We start from the raw sequence: 12,408 nt of genomic DNA on the forward strand, positions 1-12,408 counted from the left end.
TTTTGAGCAAGTATCAAATGAGTTTGTACGAATTATCGTAGAGGATTGATCATTTGAGGGAGATTTCGTTACAGATGTATTAAAAGTGTCACAAAATTGGTATCCAGACTTAATACATGAACATTTTTTTTTAGACTTAGACGTTTTTTTGAGATGAGTTTTTATGTTTACATTTTTTCTTTTGGGCAATTGAAACAAAATTTGATGCAATTACGTTTGTGGAAGAGGAGAGTGAATTTTCTGCGAAAATTGGGCCGCTAAGTACCCAGCCAAATATGGTGTTATACGCTGATGTATTACCAAATACATTTTTCCTAATGCCATCCAGACTTATGAATCTTTAGACGTCTACTCCAAGGATGATATCTATTTCAGAGGATTCATAAAAGCGTGAGTCTGCCAAATCAATATCTTTAAGAGAGTTGTGACCAGAGACTTTAATAGAGACTGCGGGAAGATGCTTAGTGACTTGAGGTAATACGATGGCAGAAACAGAAAATGTTATATTCTGCTTCTTAGCAACAATTGATATCTGGCATTCGCTTTTAGAGACTTGTTTTTGACCACCAACGCCAGTAATTTCAAAGCAATCAGTATTTTTAATGGGGAGCTTTAAACGATTTGCACAAGTTTGCGTAATTAATGTTTTTTGAGATCCAGAATCTATCAATGCTCGTAAAGTGTGCAATCGGCCGTTGTTTTGAACTTGAACTAAAGCTGTTCTCAGAAGAATTGTGTTGCTTGCGGTTGAATAATTTGCTTGAATTTGAGACGAGACGGGTATGGCAGAGCTTTCTATTTAAGACGAGACGGGTGTGGTAGAGCTTTCAATTTGAGACCAGTAATTTTGTGTGATCTGTTTTTTATTTGAGTCATTCATTACAGCATTGTGTTTGTTGTTTGCCTTGTTTGAGTAAAATGTATCAATATGCAGAAGCGTATGGTGGGTTTTGTGGCACATTAAGCAAGTATTTGTTGACTTGCAATTATTTTTTATATGAGACGGGGATAAGCAGTTAATGCATATGTTACTTTCCGTAACAAAATTGATTCTTTGTTGAGTTGTTAATTTGCGAAACTCAGGGCAAGCTCTAAACTGATGATTCGCTTCACAATATGAGCATTGGATGTACATTTTCTCTTGAGAGTAATGTTGGGAATTGTGAAATTGCGAATTGTGAGTAGCTTGTTGCTTTGTATTTCGAATACTTGATATGCGTTCAACGACTTCAAATCTATTTGAAAGAAACTCATTGAGCTGAGACCATTTTGGCAATTCTTTATGAGACTTGAGATATTGTTCCCATAAAGACAGAGTCTCTTCTGGTAAATTTATTGAGACGAGATGGATTAAAATTGGGTCCCAACTTGCTACATCAATGTCGAGAGTTTTTAAAGTAGAGAGGCAATCATTAACTGTAGAGTGGATTCTGTATATTGCTTCACTGTCCTCTTTTATTGCAACAGGAATGTTAAAGAGGATGTTAAGCTGTTTGTCAACTAGGACACGTTTATTTTCATAGCGAGCTTTTAGTGAATTCCATGCCAATTGAAAATTATCATCGCAAAGGCTATATCTTTTCACTATACTGCCAGCTTCACCTCTGGTTTTGTTTTTCAAGTAGTAGAGTTTTTGTGCTTGTGAAAGTTGTGGGTGATCAATATACACTGCAGTGAACATATCACGGAAGGAAGGCCATTCTTCATAACTTCCGGTGAAAGTTTCGGTGTCACATGGAGGAACCTTGATATATATATCAGAATTTTCGAGAGGGGTGTGAATTAAACTTGGAGGTATGACCCAATTTTTAATTTGCGCGGTATCTTTCTGAACATTTGTTGCAGATATTTTTAGAATGTCTAATATTTGAGATTTAGAAGTGTAATATGCTTCTGAACTGACATTAAAATTTATTTTTATACTCTCCCTGATGTCCTTGACGTTTGCGGATATAAGAGACACCATGAGTGCTTTGTACGATTCATGCAATGATGTCCACCGACGTTCCAAATCGTCTAATTTGATCTGGAGAACCGTATCCGTTTGATCAGTTATATCGACTTGTTCGAACTGGGTGCAAAAATTGATCAGATGATCACAATCAAATAGAAACTTGTCGTGCTCAGGAGAAGTTATGACATCAATATTTGGTGAGTTTGCGGAAGCAGGGGAACTTTCTGAGAGGGACATATTGTTGGTGTAGTTTTATTTAAATGTATAACTGCTTTTCCTTGGGCGCAATGAGAGCGGTACTTATGATTTTGTTGTTGTTCTTTGAATAATATGAACTTAGAGATGGATTTAGATTTTTTTAATAGGGATTGACTGCTTATTTTTGATAATGTTGCTTAGTAGAATTTTTTTTAAGAAATAGGATGAGTTTTGGCTGATTGAATTTGAAGATCCTTGTATAAAAGTAGCTATAATGGCAATTACAGAAAATGAGACTGATTTTAAAAATTGAAGACTTTTCCTGCTATAGGATTTGAACCCACGTTCTTACGACTGCAAATTCCGGAGTTACCCACTGTACCACAGTCAAGTACAATTTGAGAGCTGGCAAGCACTTGAACAAATATTCGAAATGTTCTTTTTGTATATTTGAATAATTTTAGATGATTACTTGATGTAATAACAATAATAGAAAATATTATTCTATTCTTTGTTTCTTATACTGCCTTGACTAAAGGAAAATTAAGTGCGAAAATAAACTGAGTATGCGTGCTGAGATATCAATGATATTTTGCTGTAATGGTTTTCTGTTTTTATTTTTGTAAGAGATAGGGTTGTGGTGGTTTTGCTTTTTTAGAGACAGAAATGAGTTATATTTATTGAAGCGAATAGACGTAATTGGGTACAAATGTTCCACCAAATTAAATAGAAAAGTAAAAAGTGTTTAGGTTTGACGAGGAATCGAACCCAACTTCTCTTGTTTGGGGATGTAACATCCTAGCCTTGGGCTACTGTTTGCTGCTGTAATATCACAGCAAGTTACAATTAAAAATGGTTGACTGCAATTTTTGTGTGGATGGACTTTGTAAATCCTTTCTTTCTATTATTACTTTTTTGAACTTTGGACTTTTCTATTTCTGTCACTTTATTGCTAATTAGTTTTCCTTTTGTTTAACGCACTGAGAATAAATGTAAATTTTGCACTTACCAACTCCTTGTAATAAAATGTAGCTTAGAGAGCTTTGTTATCTCGGTTTACTTGCCGATTATTTTGCTGATCTTTCTTAAAAAACGGTAGCAAAAGGACCATGAATAAAGTTGACGTCTTCTTGGTAGAGCTACAGGAGTAGCTCATAGCCAATGAGGAATAATTTGCGGTGAAATGAGGAGAGAAGTAAAACACAAGAATTAGTTTTTTTCAATAAACGTTATAAAGCGTAATTCAATTTATTAAATATAAAAACGTTAGAGACGAGAAGAGATGCTTACCAATCGGTGTGAGTTTGAGAAGTGATTTATTAAAAAGACTACTGGTAAAGCAAAGTAAATATTACTTTCGTTCAAGAGGTCAAGAGTTGACGAAAGTACAAAGGGAGATGGAAATTAGTAAAATTAAGTATAATATAAGGAATTCAAAAGATATAACTATGCCAGGTTCACATTAAAGCGAGAATATAAATAAATATAAGATACATTTTAGAACATTATAAATTTGTTAAACGAAGTTTAGACACGTACTATTACATCAAATCATACAAAACGTCAAATTTCCTCACAATTATGCATTCCTGTGAATTGCTTGTTTACATTTTTGTATGTGATTTTATTCACAATAATCCATTTTGACAACTGGTATGAAGATCAGCTGTTTTTGCCGCCGTACCTGTATTATTGTGCCATGATTCGGATCATAATCGGTCAATCAAACGCACACATACACCAAATAGAAACAAACAATAGAATAATATAAGTTTCGTTCCACAACTAAAAAGTTTTTACACATTTAACACATTTTGCACATTTTTACTCGAAATGCGTTCCCGTACACCAAAAAAGTTGCAAAATGTTCACTTCTCTTTGAACAAAAATGGCGCTGAATAGCTTTCTCTTTAGAAACTTTTTACACGACAAATTTGAGCGAGCAAAAATGTGTAACATGTTTGCCGTCTTCCGATTGGCTGACATGCCGACTTTGACATTTGTTCCAGATTTTTGACGTTTCTGCAATTTTCCGTTCCCGTACATTTTGGAAAAATGTGTTCGTTGAACTAATTTTTGACAGTTTTCTCTTTTGAACATTTTACCATAACAAAGCTATAATTCAACTACACCAGAACAACAATATAAGCTGTGTTGCTTTACTTACCTGAAGTTATCATTTTTACCATTTGTTACTATTTTTAACCTGCAAAGCGTTCCTTAACCCCGTAAAGTGGCATAACTGGAAGAAATTTTTGAGAGAGTGAGAGAGGAGAGAGAGCGAAAATGGTTTTTTTTATTCCATTCATAAAGAAAGATCAACAGCCTGTTTCTGTATGTCGAAAGAAGAATGTGTCCGAATGAAACACGCCCAATCTCCGGTGTGTTTTTTAATTTTTTTTGTTTTGAACCAAACTCATAAGTCATGGTAGAACAAGAAAAGGTAGCAGCAATACCCAGCTGACTGAACTGGGTAGTAGTGTTAGTGTCAAATTTCATATGACATTTTATACATTCATTTCTATTTCGATGTACATTAGGGACATATATTTTTTGAAGAAACAAATTATTCATCTGAAATAAAAACAATTTCCCATAAAGACTCCTTCATATCATTGACATGTAACCTCCTCCAGGTCCGAACGACATGTCGCACACTAAAACACCACTTATAGAGGCGGTACAATATTTGTCAATATGTGTGGTATTTTGTTAAACTTGAAAATAATAAAGCCCTAATAAACATGTGCTTTTTGTTTTCAAAAACAAAAGATTGAAACAGCTTCTCTTTTTTCAATGAATTACGAGCGACCCCAAACATTTTTGCAAGAATTCTACTTCCTGCGTGATATTGTGCATTTAGTGGAATGATATGGAAACATTCAAACTGAAAATCTAACGAGTTTTCATTTATGTTTTTCAAAATATTCAATCAAATGTGAAAAATTTTTAGTTTTTTAAATTCCAATAATTTATAGACATTTCCTTATTTTGTTTACATTTATATTTGACACTAACGTTCCAAACAAAAACAAATTCCTTTGTGGTTGTTGTTCGAGTTGTATTTGTTGTAGTATTAACTTTACCTTGTATTTGTTCTACCATGCTCATAAGTAAAGTTATTTCAAAAACTAAAGTTTTGCGTGTTTCATTCGCACACATTCTTCTTTCGACATACAGAAACAGGCTGTAAGTTGGTATTAATTTAAGAAAACGCGTCCTTCATTTAGGTGGCTGGCAAAAATCTTATGTTGTGTGTGTGTGTAGAAACCGTCAATGCGTGAAAGCTTCGTGCGTGTGTTTTCTTTTTATTTTATTTTTTTATCCAGAACAAGGCACAGTCAATATGGGAATATGTGGAATTTGTTGTGTTTTTGAAGAAATCTTCACGTTCGAACAGCTTCATTCATTGTACCTTGACCCAAAACTTAACAAACTCATCACATTACGAAGGTATCCCTTAGTCCCGGGCCACACTACAGTAATTTCATTGAAATTTTGATATGAAATTATGCGTCTCTAGATCGACGTCCATAGTAGAGTAAAATCATAAAATTGCTGTAGTGGGGAATTCGATTTAAGAACACCTAATTTCATGAAATTTTTTAATGAAATTCACGCTAATGTGGACCGGGACTTAACACTGACGACGGCGTAACTTTAGGTAGAAACACAATGAAATACGCATGGCAGAACTACAAGGTAGTGGTAGTCACGCCAGCTGATCGAATATGAAAAGTCAAATCCCTTTATAAAAAAATAATTTTTGTTTTAATTTCCCCTACAACATAAAGTTTTGACATAACATATTCAAAATTTTACGATGCCACTACCTGGGTAATTGTGTCTATGGCAGCCAAGATCATCCACATACGTTAACGTGACTGCAAAAACAACATATTTTCTCTTTATTCTCATCTGTCGTGGTTTAGCAAAGGAAGGACTCGCTCAGATAGACTTATGCACAAAATATTTTGAGCACCAACGGTCTATGGAAATACGCCGCACAGTGTCACGACCCTGGCCAAAAATGGTAAAAACTAAATACTTCGTTGAATAAATTTATGGATGGGGAGTGATAGAAAACATATTAATTAAGAAGAATCTGAATTTTGGTACTGATACGTGAAGTAGTTTTTGCTATATGAGGATTTAAATCCCACAATTTTAGTTAATTCGTATTTTTGTGTTTTTTTTTTCTAAAATTAATAAATTATATTATGCGTTACCCGGCGTTTACACAAGACAGACTGTCTTGAAATACAACTCTGATTTACTAATACATTCAAACATTTGGCCAGTTGCCCCGGCACTGTCTACTAATTTTCGGAGACAGCTCATGATTCCATTAAATTGACACATTCGGCAAATGCTTGATATTTTTGACGTTTAGTCAAACGGCACCATTTTAAATTTGAATTTATTGGTATGTATATATGAAAACTAACTCTGTCTGGTTACTTTCCCAGCAAGAATTGTCCAGCAAGAACTTTCTCAGAGAGTAAGGGATTTTTATTCTCTTTTGCTAGAAAATTTTAAAAAGTGAACAGACACCTTCCCTGCAAAAACCAGCAAGCAATCAGCTGACTTGCCAAAACAGAACAATTTGTCCGCCAACAAAGGAAGCAAACACGTTGTATTTTATTAAAAATAAAAAAAGAAAATGAAACAAAAAATTATTTTTCCACTTTACAAATTTGTTCTCCATAAAACAATACAATTAGACTATGCTATTTCCACAATAAAATTGTTTTTAATGTTCACAAACATAAATCAACAAAACACTAAAAACATCTGATTGATTGTTTTCAGGAAGAAGAAGAGCTTGCAAGTGCTTGCTAGAAGAAATTTGTCCAGCAAGAATTTGCACACTCTCAGTGAAAGAACAGTCAAAATGTTTCTCTCGAATCGCTCTCTTTTGCTGGTTTTTTGTGTTAACAGACGAATTCCAGCAACAATTGGTACAAGTTGTTACAAATTTTAGGGTAACCAGACACAGCTAGTGTCATTTTAGTTTTTTTTACATTTACGTTTTCATTTACAGATTCACGTAAAAATATTGAATTGCCAAATAGTTCAACGCATAGGTAAGTACAAATGTTAAATATAATACATAACGTGGATAAAAATCTTTTTAACTTCTAGAGAATGGGTACACTTCGCATTGTGGGTACACTTCTTCTTCAACTACTCGGAAGTGTACGCACATAGGATGAGTCGGGCATATGATGCCTGCATCGATTTCGGCCAATCAGCAGCAGAAGCAGCCGAAGTGTACGGTGTGCCACTACAGGAGCTGTTACGTAGATTAGAGCAACAGGAACCAAGCATCGTTGTCACCACCACCACTCTCAATACACAGCAACAACAAGTGCAGAGAAATTTGGAAATTGCTCTAGAGGATGAGATAGAGCTATGCACAAATTGCATAAGAGGGAAGCAAACATATTCTCGGGAGACTCTCAAAATAGCTCTAAAAGATGCAATAGAGAATTTTGGAACCGCTGTTAAAGTCACTGCTGATAAACATAATATACCAGTTGAAAGTTTGTACTTCCACCTGAAGAAAACTCCAACCTATATACAAAAAAAGCAGTTAAAAAAGGAACTTAAGGCGGAGAACAAATCAATGAAGGGGAAGACAAAGAAAAAAAATGTCCAAAGTGGTCCATCAAATGTAGGTGTATTTCTATATAACAATTACAAAATAATTGTTTAAATATTTACATTTAATTAAAATTACATTTTCTTTTTTTTTTCTCTCTTTTTTAGTAAAGATGAGTGAGACACACACACACAATTAGGAATCAGCCAAATACCAATACCAAATTCATCTTATTATGCAGGCGATTCATGAAACGAGTCTTGAAAATCATCATCAATCATTCCAACAACAAGGGAGCAAAATGCAAATTTCATCCACCACGACGACCGACCAACCAAGAAACATACATCTTTATGACTAGTTGCTTGTGTGACACTCGTAAGCCACGGAATAAACCGTATATGGAGAATCGTGGGAAGCAACAGAGGAACAAATGAATGGCTGTTTTGTTTACATTTGTGAATATAACTCTGACATGATGATACCAGAATGGAAGCTGGAGAAGTAACAAAAAGTGTAGATATTTAAAATTCACAAAAGGAAATATCCAAAGCAGCAGATGAGGGCAGATGAGTCCTTATTACTCATAATGCGCGGCCGCAAGCTGAGAAGAGTGATTGTGGGAGAGTAAACATGGTGGATGGTGGAGCAGAGGTCACATTTGAAATATATCTGAGAGAAGGATATGACAAAATATTTTTGATAACGATATCGAAATAAGCTAAAACGGAAATGGACAAAAATTTGCTTTTCTGTGAAATATGACCATACGAAGACGAAGAGTGCAATTTAATATTTACGATTACAACAATAATAGCAGAAACAATGATATGGAATATATTATTATGACGGCCCCTAACTGCAACAACATACGCAGCAACGAAGAGTAAAGTGATTCATTGATTTTTTGTTCTAGGAGCCCTGTCGCCTGCGGAAGAATAGTATTAGTTAAGCGAGCATTACTGTGTGTTTGTGTGAGTTTGTTTTTGGTAATAATTTGTCTGGCGATTGCAAGTATAGTGGAACTCTGACGGCGACACATTCAAATCATGCCTTGCGAACAATGCCATGTCCAGTTTACAGTCTTCAAATGTAAAAAAAGCTGTTCCGATTGCAAACGTTACTATTGTCACTCTTGCTTAGTGACCACACGCAAACATTCACTATGTGATCGATGTTTGTTGTTTAACAGAAGACCACTGCAAAGATCCGACTTGGTACAGTTAAAAACCAAAGCACACAAAAATCGAAGCACATCTCTACGGCTGGGTGTGTTGAAAAGGAGGATCTGATCGATTTGGTTATGCGTATGGATTCAAATCAGAATCCATCATCATCGAGTGGCAGCGGCGGAAGCAGTAAGAGCAGCAGTAAAAGTACGACACATTATCAATTATTTCAGTGGATGAATAAAATATCCCAGGTATTCGAGATCGAAGCGAGAAGAAGTTACAATGGCGAAACATAGAATTATATTGTGCCTTCGTGGGTAACAGTCGACCAACAAGTTCTAACAAGGATGTTCTCTCCAGCAAAGTGACCTCTAATGACAGCTACCCACAAAATAATTAGTATCGAAAGTTATGTGCCCCAAGGGATTCTCAAATCGCATAGACAACAACAAGAGTGAAACCTTCCCGATACAAACACTAGTGGACAACCAAGAAGACTGACTGGTTGTTGAAACCTGTGCACTGGCTGCCTTCAAACAAAAAGTACCGAAACGACTCTCATGATTACGACATCCAATAATCTATGTGGGGTTTTATAGGACAGGTATCACCACAATCATCTATCCGACGAATCAAATAACCATGGAATGGAAAAAATGTTAACTGGTGCTTGGAGTTTCTGATTCTTTGGACTGGACTGAACAAAAAAGTCCACTAGACCATATGTCTACGGTGAAAATCGAGCCCCCGGATTATGACTTGAAGTTCTTTATCCACGTTTTTTTGGATATTTTGGCATATAACACCCAAACCATTGAGATTTTCGACCCAACAGCTATAGCTGCCTGAAGGAGCATTCCAATGCTTTTTAGAAGTACTAGAGAGTCCTTAATCATTGTCTTGGCAACATTTTTGTCTTTGTGTTGGATCGAAAATCCCAATGGCTTGGCTGTTATATGCCAAAATATCCGAAAAAAGTGGATAAAACACTTGAAGTCAAAATCCGAGGCTCGATTTTCACCGTAGACATATGGACTAGTGGACTTTTTGGTTCATTACAATCTCCCTTGACCCGTCTGGGATGTTTGTAGAACAAACAGAAACTCCAGGCGCCCGTGATGGTGTTCAAATAGACCCGATCTAACCCATATACATACATATGTATGTGCTATCCCACAACAGTACCACCAAATGCAGCAGTTCCACCCCAATAATCTTTGCATGTATGTAAATCAGTCAAAATTCATGGAGCATTAAATCAAGTGGCTCAGGTTCCGTCCCATCAAATGGCAGTACGCATCAGAGGCGAACAAGTTAATTCCGAAAGCATGAGCCCAGCATACTGCGTGCTTTTATGCGTCAGATGAACTTATTTGACGCAATCCGTATTCAAAATCCATTCCAATTTCAATTCCCCTCTCCGAAGAGGAGATACAGTACTACGTGTGATCTTATCCGTACATTATTGGAGAAGGTCTTACGAGATACAAAGGTGTATATAAATTACAATGTGAACGATACTGATTAATATAATTCTCCTCCTTATTCGAATTACCTAAAATGTTCATTTTTTATCGTGGATTGAATGGTGCTACTTTGGATTAAGTAAGCAGTTAATAAAAAAACTATTCAAAAATCTCAATTACTCTTCATTATATACGGTATAGGGAAAGACAAAACTCCGTTGGTGTGGCATAGTGATCAGTAATGGTCCGAAAATGTTATACCTTTAAAAAACCTACAGTGTAGTAAACGTCATACTTCACCTCAAATTGGCGGAGTGTATGGCTGACTTCCGTATCGTCAGTTGCTTAGCAAATGTGTGAAGTATTATCACCTACGCTACAAAAGTTCTAAAATTTTGTTTGAAATGGTCCTCGCTATATCTTTTGAACGGAGCAACGGTCTAAACTTTGCAGTTTAGCATCGAAAATGGTCCATATCGGTCTTCTCCTTAGGGTACCTCCCTACAAAAGTTCAACACTTATGTTTAAGTGCAATTTACGATCTGTTCAATTTGAACAGCAAAGCCGACTGACAATTTCTTACTTATTTTTATTAAAAACTCATTAATGTAATGGGAATTAAACAAATAGGATTAAAGGATTTTACTAATGCATTACATGATATTATTAATACGATTAAAATTCTGAAGATCCTTCTGGTCGTCATTCCAAACTATATCCTTCAGGAGATGCGCTTCTGGTCGTGTTTGTTTCTTCTTTTTCTTTCACTGTTGACATATGGAATTTTGTAGGAGTATAAGTATGTATTATCTGCCCCACATGCAACTTTTTTACTTTTATTAATTTTTTTTCTTCAATTAAATTAAAAATATTTTGTATTCTTCTCTCAAATGAATTTTCATTTAAATGTAAATAAATACAAAACAGCTGATTAAAGTGACACTGTCTGCTAAAATTGTCTGGACGCCTACGTCACAAAACCATTTGTAAATTTTTTGACAATTAATACATTAATTCAAATGTCCTGTCATTTGTAAACGCAGGGTTAATATTAAACATTTAAAAGCATGGTAGAACAAATACAAGGTAAAGTTAATACTACAACAAATACAACTCAACAACAACCACATTGAAATTTGTTTTTGTTTGGAATTTAAAAAACAAATAATTTTTCATATTTAATTGAATATTTTGAAAACATGAATGAAAACTCGTTAGATTTTCAATTTGAATGTTTCCATATCATTCCACTAAATGCATAATTTCTCGCAGAAAGTAGAATACTTGCAAAAATGTTTCGGGTCGCTGGTAATTCATTGAAAAAAGAGAAGCTGTTTCAATCATTTGCTTTTGAAAACAAATAAGCACATGTTTATTAGGGCTTTATTCTTTTCAAGTTTAACAAAATACCACACATATTAACAAATATTGTACCGCCTCTATAAGCGGTGTTTTAGTGTGCGGCATGTCGTTCGGACCTGGAGGAGGTTACATGTCAATTATATAAAGCCGTCTTTATGGATTTGACAGTTGAAATCAAGTGGATTTCGTAAATGTGAACCAAGCATTAGTGTAATAAAGTTAATATTCTTGTTTACACGAATAAGCAATGTATTTTATTTATTTTGGGATATTTGCATTGGCTTGCATTTTATTGCATCTTTAGACTGCATTTAAATTCAATCCAACATACTACATCAAAGGCTGCGATTTGGATCGAAAATGGAGTGCATCCTAGCTGTGCCGTGGAAGCAAAATGGAGTACATTCTAGCTTCGCGCTCTCTTGTAAAATTCATAGGTGAATTCATAGGAAAATATGTACTCCAGCGGCAATTTTTCTAGTGATTTAACTGCATCCTCGGATGCAAACTTTTTGCTGGGTAAGTAATTGCAATGGAATACTGAAGTTTAGTATTATCTTTGTGTTCTTTGGTGTTTATTCATCTGGCAAGTCTTTGTTGAATTCTTAAACTTTCTAGCGTATATCTTTTGTTCTCCTTTTTCTCTCTGTC

General features: G+C 35.1%; 1 protein-coding gene across 4 annotated transcripts; it reads left to right on the forward strand.

The window, feature by feature from the left end:
• Nucleotides 1-6,034: 6,034 nt before the first annotated feature.
• LOC141393009 (uncharacterized) lies at nt 6,035-11,998 on the forward strand. 4 transcript variants are annotated; one of them, XR_012409961.1, is made up of 5 exons: nt 6,035-6,185; nt 6,402-6,578; nt 7,197-7,239; nt 7,298-7,829; nt 7,925-11,998. XR_012409961.1 is itself a non-coding variant. In XM_073965964.1 (4 exons), the coding sequence occupies exons 3-4, from the start codon at nt 7,365-7,367 to the stop codon at nt 7,925-7,927; spliced, it is 468 nt and encodes a 155-aa protein (XP_073822065.1). In that variant the 5' UTR covers nt 7,006-7,137; nt 7,197-7,239; nt 7,298-7,364; the 3' UTR covers nt 7,928-11,998. The 4 variants fall into 4 exon arrangements, 2 of the variants coding, with proteins under 2 accessions (XP_073822065.1, XP_073822063.1); XR_012409960.1 differs by lacking the exon at nt 6,035-6,185 and having other exon boundaries at nt 6,273-6,578; XM_073965964.1 differs by lacking the exons at nt 6,035-6,185; nt 6,402-6,578 and adding an exon at nt 7,006-7,137.
• The last annotated feature ends 410 nt before the right edge of the window (nt 11,999-12,408 follow it).

The sequence above is a fragment of the Musca autumnalis genome, unplaced genomic scaffold (genome assembly GCF_047663935.1).
Source record: "Musca autumnalis isolate F117 unplaced genomic scaffold, ASM4766393v1 scaffold_2, whole genome shotgun sequence".
Lineage (NCBI taxonomy): Eukaryota > Metazoa > Arthropoda > Insecta > Diptera > Muscidae > Musca > Musca autumnalis.